This window comes from Protopterus annectens, chromosome 8.part0, assembly GCF_019279795.1.
Source record: "Protopterus annectens isolate FY-2018-M chromosome 8.part0, PAN1.0, whole genome shotgun sequence".
NCBI classification, from domain to species: domain Eukaryota; kingdom Metazoa; phylum Chordata; order Ceratodontiformes; family Protopteridae; genus Protopterus; species Protopterus annectens.
Window position 1 is genome coordinate 820,535,708 of NC_056741.1, and position 19,913 is coordinate 820,555,620.

At 39.4% G+C, this 19,913-nt stretch overlaps 1 protein-coding gene across 2 annotated transcripts in view; it reads left to right on the forward strand.

Annotated features, from left to right (window-relative positions):
• LOC122809074 (complement factor properdin) overlaps positions 1–19,913 on the forward strand; it is a 460,550-nt gene that overhangs the window by 218,204 nt on the left and 222,433 nt on the right. The window contains exon 7 of one of the 2 annotated variants that reach the window (XM_044080290.1): positions 8,139–8,327. The exons of the other annotated variant lie outside the window; for it this stretch is intronic. Coding sequence (XP_043936225.1) covers positions 8,139–8,327 — 189 coding nt within the window. The remainder of the gene's footprint in view (positions 1–8,138; positions 8,328–19,913) is intronic. 2 annotated transcript variants of the gene reach the window in all.

Below are 19,913 nucleotides of genomic sequence, written 5' to 3' on the forward strand. Positions count from 1 at the left end.
AAAGTTTTAAGTGCTCTAATTTAACTCATTCTGAAGTTGTTATTACATAAATTAAGTAAAAACAGGAGTATTAGAATCATGAAACCCGATAAGGGTGGGGGCCTATAATTATGCATCATAATGGTTACATTGAACAAATGCTTGAACATGTATGCACTAGTGATTTCTATGAACTAGTTTCTTTGAATTATGTGAATAGAAGTCACAAGACTATTGAGTATCTTTTGGAAGATATGGTCATGCAAACCAAGATTACCCCTGAGATTTATCACTTTTTAAATTTGAAATTTCCTACTGTTCCAAAGATTTTTGGCATTCCTAAGCTAAATAAAAATATGATACGGTCCCTTGAGACCTACTGTGGATACCACTAATTTTAAAACATGAAATATATAGATGTATAACTTAAAAATTATTTAAGTTATTTTCGGCATCTATGTAGAGACACATGGGACATTTAGGGAAGTTGAGAGACGTAAGATATTCTGACAACATGATTTTTCTGACTATTGATGTCATGAATTTATTTAATGTTATACCACATGATGTTGGTTTGGAATGGTTCAATGATTTTTTGGTTAAACACATGGGTTTCACTAATAATGATATTAATATGCTAGATGTTTTTATGGAAGTTGTCTTGCAAAATAACTTTGTATTTTTGGATGGGAAATATTATCTTCAAAAGCAATGGGTTGCTATGGGGGCGTGTTGCATCCCCATTTTTGCAAATATCATTCTCCTGCAGTGGGAATAGAAATTACTCTTTAATGCCTTCCAAACTCCACTGTGGTTGTTTTATGCTTGTTTTTTAGACAATATATTTATTATTTGGAACGGCTCTGAGAAAGAAATAGAAGAATTTGTGTTTTATTTAAATAAACCCAATATACTGGTGTTTTTTTAAAAAGTTGACAAGTTGGTGTCTGATATTATGAATCAGAAATTCAAAAGGTTAACTAGAGACCAATTGGAATATCAAAATGGGCGTGCATACCCAGTTCTGAGCTCTAGGGGTTGAGATACTGATGTGCGTGAATTGTGACACAGAGAGGAAGTGGAGCTAGTCAGTAGTAATCAGGAAGCTACTACAGGGTGGGATGTGCCTTTAAGGCAGTCGGAATGCATTCAAAACAGAATGAATCAGACTACAAGACTGCAACAATACCAGTGAAGAGCGTGAATGAGTCAAACATGGCAGCACCGGCAAGCAATGAACCGAGGGAGATGGAGGAAACAAATAAGGATAGTTTATCATTTTACAAAGGAATCAGATTGTCCACAACATTACAAGTGACTTTAAGTTATATAATTACACTTTTTGAAGTGTTCACTTCAGAATGTGTGAACTTGTGCAAAGGTCAAATGTTTGTGTCTATGGTGGGCACCGATTTGAGTGAACTTATTGTGGACCTTAAGTTGTTTCTTAGGAAACTGAATTTTAGGTTGATGTTTAAGGACCATAGCACACTTTCAGAAACCAACAGCCCAATGTCGAAAAGTACTTATAACTCCCCTTTAGCATTACCATTGCTTATTTTTGAGGAAATATGTGAAGCAGAATTTAGAAACTTGCAGAACAAAAAGTTTTAAGTGCTCTAATTTAACTCATTCTGAAGTTGTTATTTCATAAATTAAGTAAAAACAGGAGTATTAGAATCATGAAACCCGATAAGGGTGGGGGCCTATAATTATGCATCATAATGGTTACATTGAACAAATGCTTGAACATGTATGCACTAGTGATTTCTATGAACTAGTTTCTTTGAATTATGTGAATAGAAGTCACAAGACTATTGAGTATCTTTTGGAAGATATGGTCATGCAAACCAAGATTACCCCTGAGATTTATCACTTTTTAAATTTGAAATTTCCTACTGTTCCAAAGATTTTTGGCATTCCTAAGCTAAATAAAAATATGATACGGTCCCTTGAGACCTATTGTGGATACCACTAATTTTAAAACATCCTTTGATGAAATATATAGATGTATAACTTAAAATTATTTAAGTTATTTTTGGCATCTATGTAAAGACACATGGGATTTTTAGGGAAGTTGAGAGAAGAAAGATATTCTGACAACATGATTTTTCTGACTATTGATGTCATGAATTTATTTAATGTTATACCACATGATGTTGGTTTGGGATGGTTCCATGATTTCTTGGTTGAACACATGGGTTTCACTACTAATGATATTAATATGCTAGATGTTTTTATGAAAATTGTCTTGCTAAATAACTTTGTATTTTTGGATGGGAAATAGTATCTTCAAAAGCAATGGGTTGCTATGGGGGAGTGTTGCATCCCCATTTTTGCAAATATCATTCTCCTTCAGTGGGAATAGAAGTTTCTCTTTAATGCCTTCCAAACTCCACTGTGGTGGTTTTATGCTTGTTTTTTAGACAATATATTTATTATTTGTTACGGCTCTGAGAAAGAAATAGAAGAATTTGTGTTTTATTTAAATATGACAAGCCCATTTTTAAAGTTTACATTTTCCTACAACATTTCCCCAGATTAGTTATTTGGATGTCCTTATTGCAAAGGACAGAGTTGAGCAAAGATTGGTGAGTAATATTTTTAGAAAACCAACGCATTCCAATAATTTACTGCACGATTCTAGCTGCCACCCTGAACAACAAAAGAAAGCTATCATTACGGGACAATACATGAGGTTGGCCTGTATGGTATCAGATGATAATTTATTTTTAGGTGAAGGGACAAAGTTATGCTGAATGTTTACCGGTAGGGTTAGAAGTTACCACTAATTAATTGGATTTTTAATGAAGTAAGACAAGAAAGCATGAATGGTATTTACCTGCCACTTTTGAATAACAATTTAGCAGAACTAGAGGTGGCATTTGTGGTAAAAATTCTAAGAGTAGTTTCACCAGTGGCTTTATTGCTACATATAATACTGATTTTGAAAACATTGCACAGATACTTAAGAATAATTGGAATATTTTTCTTGCTTTTATAACTTGATTGACATTATTGGTGAAGGCCCTGTTATCGTGCATAAAAAAGGAAGATGTTTTAAACAATACTTTGTCAATATGGATGTTAACTCCTTAGTAACAATCAATAAAAAATGTGATATGTTTAAATGTGGCTTTTGTTCACAATGTAAGTACATTCTTGAAAAGAGTAAAGTGATGATTAATAATATACTATGTCAGCACTCCATCTGTAATTCAGTTGGTGTGATTTATAGAACTTTATGCCAGATTTGGAATGGTTTTATATTGGGAAAACTAAGAGATGGCTCAGGGATATGATTTATGAACATAGTTTGGATATAAGGAACAAAAACAATAATAGTACATTGTTCAAACATATCTTGCAGTTCCCCACACATCATTTTAAATTTTTGTTATTGAAAGGACATTTAAAAATGTAAGGGAATGACTATGGGATGATGTTATTTGAAGCTAAAAAACTTTAGTGGCAAAGTAGGTTGAACGCAGCCATATTACCTGGTCTTAATGAAAATTCATCTATTTCTATTTCTAGTATTTTAAAACTACGTTCTTATAATGTATAGATAGGATGTGTATTGATATTTATCATAAAGTCATTTATACATAATATGTATTTTCTTATGTGTTTGTTATGTAGGGATTTTAGTGATATAAGTTTTTAGCAACAAGGTGTTTGAACATGTTTTATTTGGGATTTTTGTTAACTGGTGCTGTTCTGTCATGTGACCAGAAATGGAAGATTATTTAAATGTTAATTAAATAGATTACTGTGATTCTGAAGAAGTCTGTGTTACAAACAGGATGAAAGAGCTAAATTTTTAATAAATCAAGTATATGTTATGGTGCTTTGCATGTTTGTTACTTCATCAGTTACAGTATGAGTGCACTTACTAGACAGTTACTGAAATTTACTTACAAAGGCAAATTCACTTGCTCTCTTTTCTGAGTTTCTGTTTTCACTATGGGAGAGCTCAAATTAAGCTGTTACTCAGTGTGTAGCCATCTTGGAAGACTAATTTTGGTCTTTTTGATCTCTCAGCCGTATTCAACACTATGAATTATGGAATTCTGGATAAGCAGTTTTCATTTGTTGGGTGGTTCATCGCTGAATTCTTAGGTACTTTCAATGGCTTGTTTTTAGACTTAATTTACCCGCAGTCTAATCTCATGATAAGTGTTATACCATATGGAACTAGTCTTGGCTTATTTACTGTTTGTGGAGTGTATGGTTGCATTAACTAGTCATTCAAGTCAGAAGTATTCAGTCTTATTGCTATTCTGATGATATTCAGGTGTACCTCAACTTCACTTGGGCAAATGTCCAACTTTACGATGTTGAATACTTCTTGGATGCCACCTATTAATGAATATATAGTTGTCTCTTAAATTTACCACAGCACAGACTGGGATAATGCTTATGTAAGTTATTGTCATTCCCCCTCAAGATTCAAACATTTTCCTCATATATATTTTCTGTGAGGAAGATAGAGTCAGATCTCAGAAAGCCATGAGGTAGGTGTTTGACTACATGCTTAATGGCTAGATGTCAGCAGTTGTTAGCTCATTTTATTACTGCCCAAGAGATATCTCTTATATCAGGCACTTAACATATTTACCCTTGACTACAGTGATACATGCACTTGCTCATTTGCTTCTTGATTACTGCAATGCAGTTTATGTTGATACCTTGTGCTTTTGGTTGATGACCTTACCCATTTCAGCTGGTGCATAATTCTACTGGGTCTATTTACATTTATATCACTCATGTCCTTTGGGAGTTGCACTCTCTCCTGGTAAGCTGCAAGGTCAGTTTTTTTAAGATTTTGTTATTTCTGTGATAGGTGTTTGACTACATGCTCAATTTCTAGGTGTTGACAGTTGTTAGCTTATGTTATTGATGTCTCGATGGCTAAATGTTAAACTTCTGGGGGTTGGTATAATGGTTAAAGTGTTTACCTCACAGACAAAAGGTACAGGGTTTGATTCTCACCTTTGAAACGGAAACTGTCTAGGCTTAAAATGGCCCATAAGGGCAACTAACCTAGTACTTACCTATGTTCTATTGACACCTTTCAGCTGTCTCTAACTTATGGGAGTGCTCCAACTTTTACTACTTCTCTCTTAAAATTGGACATTGTTTAAAGTTAATAGTACCAATATTTACAACAGCTGGTAATGTGCATTCCTAAATATTTTTGTACGTAATTATGGAGATATGAGGCTGGCAGTTATGGTCCCAAAACTTACCTCCTCTAGGACCTGCCTGTCTGAAAGAGCTTTTGTTACCTTATAATTTAGCTCATTCACTGAGGTCCTCAGATGCAAGAGTACCATCATTCCCTCAGACATGCTTAGAAGTACAAGCAAGACATTAATTTGCTACTTTGCACCAGTTCTGTGGTAATCACTACATTCCCCTTATTAAGGTGTGATATATCAAAGCATTGTTCCAGGAAGAGTAAAGGGTCCAGGTTAGCACCTTAAGAAGCATCTATTTCTGAGAGAATACCATCACTCACAAGAAGATTTTATATCATTATTTTTACCAGCTACTTAATTTTATTTGTTTGAAGTCATTTCATGTTTTGGCTGTACTTTTAATTTATTTATTGATTGGTTGATTTATTTATTTTAGATAGTATGTGTTTCTGGTTGCTTCATTTTTTTTTCTTGCATACGAAGCAGTTCAACAAATTAAAGTTATTTGTTTCCTAGACATTAGGCTGATAATTCGTCTGTCATATAACTGTGGTTTCTCCTTTAAAAGTAGTACAGGACAAAGCAACTAGACAGAAGTTGGAGGGCAGGTAAACAAAGGTATTTCCAAATGCAGTGGATATAAAATGTGTACACACCCCTGTTAAAATGCCAGGTTTCTGTGATATAAAAAAATTAGACCACAATAAATCATTTCAAAACTTTTCCCACCTTTAATGTGACCTATAACCTATACAATTCAATTGAAAAGCAAACAAGTCTTTTAGGGGAAAAAATATAAAAAATAAAAAAATGTTCAATAAGCTGGCTGCATAAGTGTGCACACCCTTATACTAATACTTTGTTGAAGCACCTTTTCATTTAATTACAGCAGTCAGTCTTCTTGGGTAGGAGTCTATGAGCGTGGCACATCTTGAATTGGTAATATTTGCCCACTCTTCCTTGCAAAATTTCTCCAAATCTGTCAGATTGTGAGGGCATTTCTTCTACACAGCCCTCTTCACTTCAGGTCACCCTACAGATTTTCTATTGGATTTATGTCTGGGCTCTGGCTGGGCTATTCCTAAACTTTAATTTTCTTCTGGTGAAGCCATTCTTTTGTTGATCTGGATGTATGCTTGGGGTCACCGTCGTGTTGAAAGGTGAAATTCCTCTTCATCTTCATCTTTCTAGCAGACGCCTGAAAATTTTGTGCAAAAACATGACTGGTATTTTGCACTATACATAATTCCCTCCACCTGGACTAAAACCCCAATTCCAGCTGAAGAAAAGCAACCCCAAAGCATGATACTGCAACCAACATGCTTCACCGAGCGGATGGTGGTCTTTTGGTGATGCAAAGTATTGTTTTTGCACCAAACGTACCTTTTGGAATTGTGGCCAAAAAGTTCAACCTTGGTCTCATCAGAACATAACACATTTTCCCACATGCTTTTGGGAGGCTTGATGTATTGTTTTGCAAATTTTAGCTGGGCCTGGATTTTTTTTGTGTAAGAAATGGCTTCCGTCTTCTAACCCTAACCCATAGGCCAGACATATGGAGAATACAGGAGATTGTTGTCACATGTAGAACACAACCAGTACTTGCCAGAAATTCCTACAGCTCATTCAGTGTTGCTGTAGGTCTCTTGGCAGCCTCCCTGACCAATTTTCATCTTGTCTTTTCATCAATTTTGGAGGGATGGCCAGTTCTTTGCAATGTCACTGTTGTCCCATATTTTCTCCACTTTTTGATGACTGTCTTCACTGTGTTCCATGGTATATCCAATGCTGTGGTAATTTTTTGTACCCTTCTCCTGACTGATACCTTTTAAAAATGAGATCCCTTTAATGCTTTGTAAGCTCTCTGCAAACCATGGCTTTTGCTGTAGCAGGCAACTGAGTAACTGTCAGGAAAATCCTACTAGGACAGCTGAATTTTATTTGGGGTTAATCAGAGTCTCTTTAACTGATGGCAGGTGTATACCCAAGAAGACTGAATGCTGTAATTAAAGCAAAAGGTGCTTCAACAAAGTATTAGTTTAAGGGTGTGCACACTTTGCAATCAGCTTATTGTACGTTTTTTTTTTTTTTTTTTTTATATTTTTTCCCCTAACAGATTTGTTTGTTTTGAAATGATTTATTGTGGTCTCATTTTTATATCATAAAAACCTGTCATTTTAACAGGGGTGTGTACACTTTTTATGTCCACTGTACATCAAACAGTTAATAAACATATTTAAAAGCCTTCACTTTGGTTGGTACACATGGAGAACAAATAGGAAACCAACTAGTGGTAAAGGTAGTGGTGGTGACAGAAAACTCATCCTGATTTTGATACTTTAAAGTAAGCCAAATTGTACTGAGTATTATGATAAATACTGGAACAAGAAATTTATTTTATTTATTGACATTTGATTATTGGGAAAGTCCAATTGGGTAGAAGCCCTTTTTCAGAGGCCCAGGATGAAAAGCTCTAAATTATTAAAAATATTTTTACTAGACCGTTTACATTTTTCAGCTGTCATCTCTATCATTAAAAACTACCCCAGGGGTCACTCTGATGCAAAATGTGGGCAACTTCTTTAAGGTTTCACAACTTCCATTTTAAATGAATGCTTTATTTTAAATAACCTGGATCATATAATACTGAATTTGGTGTTCCAAGGCTCATGTAACATAGGCAGATATCTCTGCATTGTGAATATGGTTAGCATATCTAGTACTTTCAAGGACATATTTTGTCACATTTGGGTGAGGAACCTCATTATATGTGGAAAATATTTCTAGTATTTTTTTCTTAGAAGAATGATAATCAGAACTGCCACACTCTGTGTGCAGTGATGCATACTTTGTACAATTAGGCCACGGATGAAGTAACATCAGAGTGGTAAAAGGCAACAAAGAAAAATAATAAAATACAAGAAGCATGCTAAACATGTTCTTTTTATTTGCTAGTTGATGGAAAATGGACAGAGTGGAGTGGTTGGTCAGAATGTGATCGACCAGGCAAAGTAATTCATTGCAAGAAGTATGCTGGTCAACAACGTCGAACACGAATTTGTACTGGACGGGATTATGGTGGAAATCCATGTGATGGCGTAATAATGGAAAGTCGTCAGTGCTACAATTTCAAAAACTGTCCATGTAAGTATTTGTTATGAAGTTGGGAGCAATGAATTGTTACAAACAGCCTCAGTCACATACAACATTGCACTACACTTAGCACATGCTAACATTTCTATATGTGTGTGTGTGTGTGTGTGTGTGTGTGTGTGTGTGTGTGTGTGTGTGTGTGTGTGTGTGTCCAAGGGATTCATGAAGCTCGGAGCAAGGACGGTGTTAGCCTTGCGCCGACCACGCGGAGTAGAGATGGCACAGCAGTGCCACATGCATATTAATGATGGCGCGCTGCCGCAACAGCCATGTGCATAGGAAATGTGCGCGAGTGCAGGGGGCATGTCTAAGTACTGCACGGAGTCATGAACATGTTGGCTGCAGATGCGCAACCTAAAATGCTGACTAGTACAGCCCACCTCTAATAATAATCAGTCCTGTCAGTGTCTGTGGATATTGAAATGTATGCAAAGCATACCAGACAGTTTTGCGAACACCAAAATATAAAGTAAACACAAAGGCACATAGCTGAATATTGAGTCCCTGTCGCTCGAGCAAATGACATTTAAAACCCATGCCCGTATTCCATCGTAGTGTTGATTGTTATACCAAGTGGAAGTGAAACACAGCATGCTAGCGCACCACTGCCCTTTGCTAAGCCTAGAAATATTAAAATGTTAAATGTCTTGCGATAGTAGGACATAATTATGTCCCATATTTTATGTAATAGTTCCATAAAATAAATATGTCTGTATGTAGAATGCCTAAATGTTACAAGGAACAGAATACACAACTAAACTGCTACAACAATAAGCCTTCATTTAGGCATAAAACTAAAGTACTATCCTTTGTACTGACCGTGGGTATGTGTTGGCCTATAAAATCTGATGTGTGTCCCGAAAATGTCCCACTTCAGTCATTTGAAAAGGTGGCAACCCTACCAATGGTCAGAGCATTTGCTCAATATCTGCCCATTTGTGGTCCAAGTTGTCCTTGTCTGGATGGCCCAAAGATGAACGGGTATTACCCGAGTCTACCTACCATGTCATGAAAGATAAGTATTTGCGTGTACCTATGTGCGTGAAGAACAGCATGTGGAATATCAAAAACGCTAGGGTAGTCCCCACAACCATATTGGTACCAGAGATGTGTAGTGTATGCAATGTGCTCAGTCGTCTGTGCCATGGGCTATCAACCAGAGAAGGGATGGATTGTGTGTGGAATATGGGGGTGGGGGGTGATGGGTAATGTAATAATTCACCAAGTGGATACAGGGTAGGATGTACAACAAGTGAACTGGAGGTGTGCGAGGGAGCAGTGGGTGAGTCAGAAAGAAAACCAAAGAACAAACATTTACATACACAATACAACCTGACAGGCCATACTGTAGAACACAATCCCACAAACGTATGAACATTAAAATTTCAGAAACACATGTACAGAAACGTTAGCGGCTCACACCCACATAATGGTCTGGCCTGAACTGAGCCATCCAACCCCAACACACCTGGATACATAATTGAATACCCATCATCCCCTCCAAAGCACACCCCCCTCCTTGAATGTCCACCAATACCACCCATACTCAGGCTGTTGGCTTGGCGCAGCCATATCTGCCCATTGTGACCCCTACTCATATCTAATAGGCAGTTTCATCCTAGACAATCTCAGGATTGCAAACTATTTATCCCTTGCATGTATAATCCTACCCCATTTTTGTAAATCCAAAGGAATCAAGGTCGTTGGTCTGCATACTTTTTGGATCACCCTCATGGGATAAGTATCTGTTCCATACAATAGACTTGGTGGCACAACACGATGTCCAGTCCCGTAAACATTTGGACACAAGTTGTATGAGCAGTAGTTGTCCACAACCTGCTCAGCCTCCACGCGGTCCTGTAGAGCCCATGACCCGGGAGTAAACACCTGACCATAATGCACGTCTCCCCACGGGAATATATACCTTACACATGTTCACATGAAGCATCCCCATAGCCATCTTCCAAATAGTACATCCACAACTTGTATACCCCGTCCAGGTTCCTTGTCGTAATGATGCATATAACCCCTGTATACCAATGGTACAGGTACCTCCCATATGCTGTCGTTCATATACATGGCCATGTATAACTCCAGATATGTAGCCATATATCTACAAATCTACATAGGTATATTCGCATAGCTACACATCACACATACATGCATATAAGTAGTTGTCAAGTATGTGTCCAATCCATAAATATATAAACTTGCAAATGTATACATAAGCGTTGCAGAAACATATGCATAGTAACATTTACACCACCCGACCGTCACATTTGTCGCCAGTACTGTGGAATGGCAGTAGTAAAGTCATATACCCTAATTACCATCCATAGAGAATGTATCATGGATGATTTAGTGGTAAAACCAGCGACTATGGTGTTCCTGTTTCCGGGACCAAGCCATGCAAGGGCTAATTTTATTTGAAGGTCACAATAATGGCAGTCGGATATAGAGTGATTAAGGCGCTTTAAAGCAGATGTAAGTAGGGTTACCACCTGTCCCACTTTGTGAGGGACAGTCCCTCTTTGCCACCTGTGTCCTGCACACTTAGTGTCAAATGGCAGATGTCCTGTGATGTAATGACAGAAATATGTCCTATATTTATGTAATAGTTGCATAAAACAGTTATTCTGCATCTGAAAAACCTAAATGTCATAAGAAACCAAATATGCAGCTAAAATGCTACAAGAATAAGTTGTGAACATGGGAACAAGAAAGCAATCATAATGAATGCAAAGGGATATAGCTGGCCAGAGGTGGCCAAACTCCCTGCGTCTCTAACCACAGGTAGGATGCTTACAGTGGGAGTAACCTTGTCCACATGCTAAATCTGACTTTCAAACAGGTACAGGACTGCTCCAGTCCCCAGTCTGACAAGCCTAAACACAGATGATCACATGAACACCCTGACAATCAAACGCACAGTCTATAGACTTTGGAGGTCTGAATATCCTCGGAGTGAGTCAACATGCGGCACGGGTCCAGAGCAGTAGGGAATAGGGAATGGTGCATGTGTAGTAGTGCGGTATTCCCAGCAGGTAAATGGATGTCTGCTGTGTAAGTGAAGTGTTGAGGCGTGTGTTCGGGTAACTATGAACCATGGGTATACATATAAATGAAGCAGAACACCAACAGTGTAGTGGTTAGAGCATCCGCCTAATGTAAAGGCATTCACGGTTCAAGTTCAACTATAGCACATATCATTTTCCTTGAGGATTTAAATATGTAAAGGTGAACGTGTGTATCGCATGGGGCTTTTAACCAGATCCCTTTAATCAAAGTGGTACTGTCATAATGAATAAGGCACAAGTACGCACAAATAAGCGGCAGTAAACATATGTAGCGCACAGTAAGCATAGGCGAGTGCATCTGTGCGGATGTAAGCAGCTCCCAGCATAGGAAATGTGTGTTTGTATGTACAGATGTAATATATATATATATATATATATATATATATATATATATATATATATATATATATATATGTATATATATATATATATATATATATATATATATATATATATATATATATATATATATATATGTACACACACACACACACACACACACACACACATATATGTGTGTGTATAGATATATATCTACATACATGAAATATATATATATATATATATATATATATATATATATATATATATATATATATATGAAGAATGAACGCCATAACAATAAAGCATACACAAGGGATGTGAAGGGAATTGAGAGCAATTAAGGTATTATATAGCGCTGTCAGTGTATGTCATAAAAAGCTGCCCAGGTGTGAGCAGAGCACCACTACTCACACCACAGACAGGGATCCACCAGTGGGAATAACATTGTAACATCGTTGAACTGCTAAGTCTACTTAACATACAGATGGAATGTAGTCCATGCTGGGGCCACCAACAATTGTAAAGTGCAAATGGCCGTAATCCATAATACCAGGAAAGGCACGTATGTGCAAATATACATGGCGGGAGACCCTGTGAATACACGAGGTGGGACATAATTCGTGTAGGGCTCCAAACGCTCTGGAGAGGGCAATGTGTAAAGGTGTGTCATGCCTGCGATAACAAGTGGATAATGGCTGCTACTGATGTAAATTCAACACGGGTGGGGTGGAGGAACTATGGGTATGCAATTATGGATCCGGGTGTGCCAGGGTTGGATGGCCGGGTTCTAATGGACTGCCCCGTGGAGGTCATCTAGTACGTAATAGGTATATATATACCTACACACATGCAGACAACAATATGTTGAAGTACATTCTCTGTAACACATGCATTCCATTTTTGACATACATAACTGGAGTGAAGTGTCGGTGTCATAATGAATAAGGCACTAGTATGCTGGTGAAGTATATATAAACACCATTACGTTTTTTTATTTTTTATTTTTATTTATTTTACATTTGTTGTCCGGGATTGTCCGACTGGATGCATGTCCATTTTCAGCGGATGCCCGGGGAGAAAAGCTCCAAGGGTAAGCAGATACAGCATTACATAATACCAGCATTACATATTACAAACAGACTATTTACAGAGATTACATAAGTAAGCATGTTAAACAAGTTCCACATATATATATATATATATATATATATATATATATATATATATATATATATATATATATATATATATACACGCACACATATATATATATATATATATATATATATATATATATATATATATATATATATATATATATATGTTGCAGACATACATATACGTGTATATATATATATATATATATATATATATATATATATATATATACACATATGTACATATATAAATACTTAAATACAAATATATATCTATATATGTGTGTGTGTGTGTCTGTGTGTGTGTGTGTGTGTGTGTGTGTGTGTGTGTGTGTGTGTGTGTGTGTGTGTGTGTGTGTGTGTGTGTGTGTGCGTAGATATGTAGAGATATACAGCTATGATAGGAAACGCACACAGGAATGACATTTGTTCACAGGCTATGGCAATGGATGTGAGGAGCCCAGGCAAGACACACGGCACACGCAGCATGCACTTCCACCCCCCCCCCTACAGCCAGACATGGGAACTATACACGCAATCAATGTAAAGTGTCCACTGCTCTCCAGACCACAGGGAGGATACACCCGGGGGGGGACAGAGTGCACCCATGGATTCTAATCATGGAACACATACTGGAGTGTCCCTTGCGGAACACCCCAAAAATTTGCCAAACCAAACAAATGCGATAGATCATCCATTTTGTCTGAGGTGTATACAGACTCAAAATACAAGGGTGGGTAATCCAGATTACCCATGGGCTGAGACAATTGCATGAAATGGGACCCATGTAGTGGAGAGTGGGCAGCATGTAGTGGTGTGTACAGAAACGACCAGGTCCCAGAGTAAGGATGGGTGCTGTCAAGAAGGAGAGGGTGGGGGTACTATGGGTAGTTACTTATGGGTCTAGGTGTGCAGGTGTTGGCTGATGTTGGCCAATATGGACAGCCCTAGGGATGCAAGCGAATGTGTTCAATGGGCAGAGGCATCGCCCAATGAGCAGCCAAACCCACTGTGAGACCCACTAAAGCAAAGTGTAAACTATATGGCATGGAACGGAATAACCAGATGTAGACGTATATAAGTAGGGCTATGTGTGTGTATATGTACTCATAGCGAGATAGAGATATGCTTCTCCATCATCATAGTACGAATGTATACATACAGAGAAAGAATACAGATACATACCCACATATGAATCTGTACATATACATACCCACATATGGATCTATACATATGCAGACAACCATAGATCCATATGTCGTTAGATGTTTTATATATATATATATATATATATATATATATATATATATATATATATATATATGTATAGCTGTGTGTGTGTATATTTACAAATATATATATATATATATATATATATATATATATATATATATATAGACAGCAAGATATGAATATACATGGATGCATACATATGCATACATATGCTAGGCTGGTGGGACATACAGACACGCAGTAAAGATAAATACACCACTGCTTCCCAGACCACCGGCAGGAAACCACCAGTGGGAGAGTTCTACAAGGTCTACACTATAAACATGGACAGTGATGTACCATGTGGGGCACCAATAATTTGGTCTTGTAGCCAAGCCCTGCAATGATTGCTACTACCAGGATGTAGCTGTACATGGAACAGTAGGTTGTGCAAGCCTGATAACACATGGGTAGACACAACGTACAACATGTTTCCTGATATGGGGAGAGAGGGCAGTGTGTAGGAGTGTGTTCATACCCCACCTGCGACCACAAGTAAGGATGAGTGCTGTAGAGGAGTGGCGGGTAGTGGAACTATGGGTATGCAATTATGGGCCTAGATGTGCAGGTGTTGGCTGGCAGAGACATATTAGGACCACCCCATGGATGTAATTAATATTCTGATGTGGGTATAGCAGACGCCCATACCTCCCAAACCTTAAGAGCACATCTACTGGATAGTCCGTACACCATTGGGGGAACACATAGGTACCATATCATTGAACTGTCCCCGATTACCAGGGATGTCCATGAGTACGAATCAGAATCTAACACAATCCCAATTAATCCCTCCTAGAACTAGTGATAATAGGAGGACAGGTGGCAGAATACATGTAATGAATAATGACAACATGCAAGAGTCATAAACGGCATGTACCTCAGATAATGCTTATGCATACATATGCTGTGGGACTGTCAGTGTGTCAGGTTAATAGCACCAAACATCTAAATGTGTCCCTGAGGTTGTTATGTAGTATCCCTGATTCAGTGTTCATTCTTCCCCATTCATATGAGAGGTCTGCTAGTGACAGAAAGCGCATATTCACTGACTACCTTAGAAAGATGATAGAATAATAGGTTGGGGTTACCACCAGTCCACCATTGCGAGGGACACTCCCCTTTGGGCAGTTGTGTCCTGCACAATAAATGTCATTATGGCAAATGTCCTGTGATTTAGGGCAAATATGTCCTATATTGTCTGTAGTAGTTGCATAAAACAATTATTTTGTATCTGAAACACCGAAATGTTATACTAAACAGTATAAGCAACTATAATGCTACAAGAATAACCTTTTAGTTAGGCAAAACAGTGAAGCACTCTCCTGTTTACTGGTTGTGGGTATGTGTTTCCCTGCAAAATCTGACGTCTCTACATACAGGTCCTATAGGGTTGCCACCTTTCCAAATAGCCAAAGTGGGACATGATCTGTAGACATGCCAGACTTTCCAGGACATAACATACCTACAGCCGTGCATAGTACAGAATTATACTTATTTGCACAATTAAAAGCTTATTCTAGTAAGATTTGAATTGCTTATGCTACTTCACATAACATACAGATGTTTCATATATAAAATACCCGTTCTATGCAACTATTAAAGAAACGTTGAATATAATATTATCCTGTAATCAAGGCATTTGCTATGTCATGATTATTTATGCAGGACACAGCTGCCTAAAGAGGGACTGTCCCTCACAAAGTGGGACAGGTGTTAACCCTAAAGTCCCGCCTTGGCCAATTGAAAGGGTGGCAAACCTATAATAGTTATGCGGTAGCATGACTTGGCTGATGGATGTGGCTCCCAAATCCCAATTACTTGTCTGTATTGAAGAGTCTTGGTTCCTATGTATCGGCCAGACAGGAGCAGATTGTATGACAAACACACAAATAATATGATTAATTCACTAGACAGGCTGCTGATTCCGTACAGTGGAACGCCATGCGGTTGCCTAATGGGCAGCCATTGCCGATACTGTAGTCATGTAGTCTGATTTATTATGCATCACAAGGTAATATTGTGGTCCTCTCTTCCACCCAGGGGTGTGAGTGACAGATGCAAGCAACAATGTCGGTGCATTTGCAAGTGTGGGAGCGAGCAGGTGTAAGCGTGTTTGGCTACCAGTATGCAGGTATTGCTCTGGTAAAGCAATGTAGAGGCTAACTGAGTGTATGAAGCTGTAACCAGAGGTCAGCATTGCTTAACACTGCACAAACCCATGCACACCCGCTCCCACCTGCTTTAGTGGGCCTTACTCCCTCCATACCCAATGGGCTTGTTCAGCCCTGCAACCAAATAAATGTCCTTTGTAAGGGTTGGAACTAGGACCCTGCACACACAGCTAACATGAATTACCAATACGCCATGGCAGATATACAGACTACGGACAGTACCCCAAACATATCATATAGCGCAGTCATTCAACAGTATTGGAATGTACTGGCAGATACATCCGGACTACTGGTGTTTGCAGACATGGCCTTCATGTGTTTAAGTGTGTGAGCATGCCCAGTATGACCATTCTGTATGCTATCGACTGACATTGCCTTCATACCTTCAAGTGTGTAAGCATGCCCAGTATGGCCATCTGTATCACATGTGTTACATGTCCAGGTAATCTGTACTGTTGTGCTGACCTTTGCGTTGTACTCTGACAGGTGGCATGCTGTGTCTGCAGGATATCCATCGGTCATATGGCATAGACTGTTGCTACATTTCTGCATAGGAACGGGGGGGCACATCTGACTGTTGCTATATGTGTACATTGGATGGGAGGGCACACCTGACACTTGTACACATTTGCTAGTACTGTACTGGTATGTCAGGCACTCCATTTGAGTGTGTACACCTACCTATTGTGCTGGCTAGAGGCATACTAGTGTACTACAGATCTCAGCTTTAATTACCAACATATTAGTGTCTGACTTCCCAGCCTTCACAACCTACATCCAACTGCCTGGCCTGCTGTAGTCTGTCTGTGTGGGTCTGTGGGAGGGGTTACCCATAGGGCACATTCAGATGCCATAGTACAGCATTTGTTTGTGTCGGTCTGCTCCTGTCCAGCTGGTTGAGACATATGTGGGCTGGGGGGATACACATGATGCTCGGCCCATTACCCGCAGTGGGTTTTGTCACCCTGTGTAGTACTGGCTACTATGGTGACCCCAGTATGTGCTACAGATGTCATGGTGCCACTATGGGTGTCTACTGCCTGCTGCCTTAACATTCGGCCACCCGATTCCCTTGCATGCTCACATCCATACCATAGCTACAGGTACCAACACATTCTACTACATTTGGCAATTGGTAGGTTGATTTACTTACCTCAAGGGTATGCCAGACTTGAGGATGGTGCTGGAGGGTTGCCTATGTCAGATGCACATAGTACACTCCATATACATGGCTGAGTACAGGTAGTGTCATGTTTAGCATCCCTTTTACTGTCTGTGTGAGTCAGAGAGAGTGACATTCCCTAGGTCCCTACTGTGTCAGTGCATATGCTATGCATTGCCTCTTTGCCAAGGCCAGCACATACTGGGCATGCCTCCTTCTATCTACTGGGTCAGGCTCAGGTTGTTCCTCCTCTGAGTCATTCTGTGCCTGTACAGGCCTTGGCACTGGTAGGGGGCAGTGTGGCCCTGCCCCATGCTGTTCCTGCTGCAGCTGTTTCCACAGGATCATTTTGTGTAGCATAGCACATACCATAACAATTTGGGTGCATGTAGCCGGAGAATACTGCAAGGCTCCACCGGATGTATCCAGACACCGGAACCATGACCTGAACATCCCAAACACACGCACTATTATATGTCTGGTCTGTGCATGTGCCTCATTATGGCATTGTTCATGTGTGTGTGCATTTCTGATGGGTGTCATCAGCCACGGCTCCAGTGGGTACCCAGCATCCCCCACTAAGTGACCATAGGGGATGTCCATATTGGCAAAGCTGTGGTACAGCTGCATCAGATGCCATATTTCTGAATCATCATAGCTTCCAGGGCAGCCAGCACACATATTCATTATAATGCCCTGGGCATCGCATATGACCTGGCACTTGATGGAGGGGATGCCCCTGTGGTTGATGTAGGCCCTACCCTGCTCACCGGGTGGTGCTTTGATGCATACGTGCATGCAGGCTATAGCACCTACTATCCCAGGGTAGTCTGGCATTTGGTGGAAGAGACGCATATTGCTGGTCAACACCTCACGTGTGTTGAGGAAATGTATGTGCTCACTGGCATGTGCTGACATGGCATCCAGGAACTGGTGAAATACCCTGGATGCTGATGCCTGTGAGATACCTATGATATCCCCAGTTGTGCTTTGGGAGGTACCTGTGGCTAGTATACCTAGGCCTACACATATCTTGGTATCCACTGGGATGGGTTCCCCTCGGCCTGTTCGATGTGTCAGGTGTGGCCAGCACAGCTCAACAATCTGCTGTAGGAGGTCTCTGTCCACCCTATAGCGCTCCACTATCTCCAGCTCATGTAGCCCCTGGTAGGTTACCCTGGGACTGTACCCTCTTCTCTGTCTCCTTACTGAGGGTTGTTCGGCAGCATTCACATCTTCATCACCCTCAGTCTCTTGCACATGTTGGTCTATGTTGCCTGCTGCAGCCCTTCTCATTTCGTTGGTTTGTTTGGTAAAATTTCCCCGCATGTATACACTGGTGGTGTAGAGTGTGGAAAAACCAGAGGGGAAGGTGTTTGCTTAGTTTATAGTAGTGTTCTGGGCTTGGCTGGTCTGCTGCCCTATGTAATCGGCTGTTTCCAATACATATCACTTGTCAGCGCAGCTAGTTCACCTTGATTACACTCCTACTGCTGTTGTCCCTCCAAATTGCACTAGGCAGGTATAGACACACCCCTAGCTTAGTCGTGCTAAGCTAGGAGCAATTCTGAGCCACAGGGCTCCAATCCACATACAGTATGCCTGACACACCCCTCCATGATGTCACCTATATCCGAGTCCTGCACCCAGCTATCTATACATATACACTTTTGGGACCTGCCTCACACCCTGGGGATAACCAGGATTCATATTCCTTTACCTCATTTGCATAGTATTGCCTTCTAATGCATAGTTACATGACCCATACTGAGCCTCCCCAAAACTAACTACTGCTTACCGTCACGCAGACCTGCACACACCTGCTTAAAAGTGCCTTACTCACACCATATTCAATGGCCCTTGTTCTGCCCAGCAACAAAACAACCGGCCTCTGCAAGGCTCAAAACCAGGACCCTGCACATCACAGATGATGTGCTTTACCACTAAGCCACAGCAGATATACATACATAGGAGGTTATTACGTACATATCATCCAGCACAGGCATTCAACAGTATAAGACATGTACTCCCTCACGTAGATGTATGTGTGTTAATGTCCATATACATATATATATATATATATATATATATATATATATATATATATATATATATATATATATATATATATATATATATATATATATATATATCTATATATATATATATATATCTATATATATATATATATATATATATATATACACATACGTAGATATGGACTATATATATCTCATGAACATACCTCGTGACACCAAAGCATTAGACAAGAATGAGAAGGAAACCACCAGCGCCCCCTGCATTATGTACTGGTGTTAATCCCAAGGCAGGTGTGCTTCTGTGTGACACACGGGTTCAGACTGTATTCAGGGTACTATTAATGTGGCTGACTTTACTCACCAGGCCTATTGCCA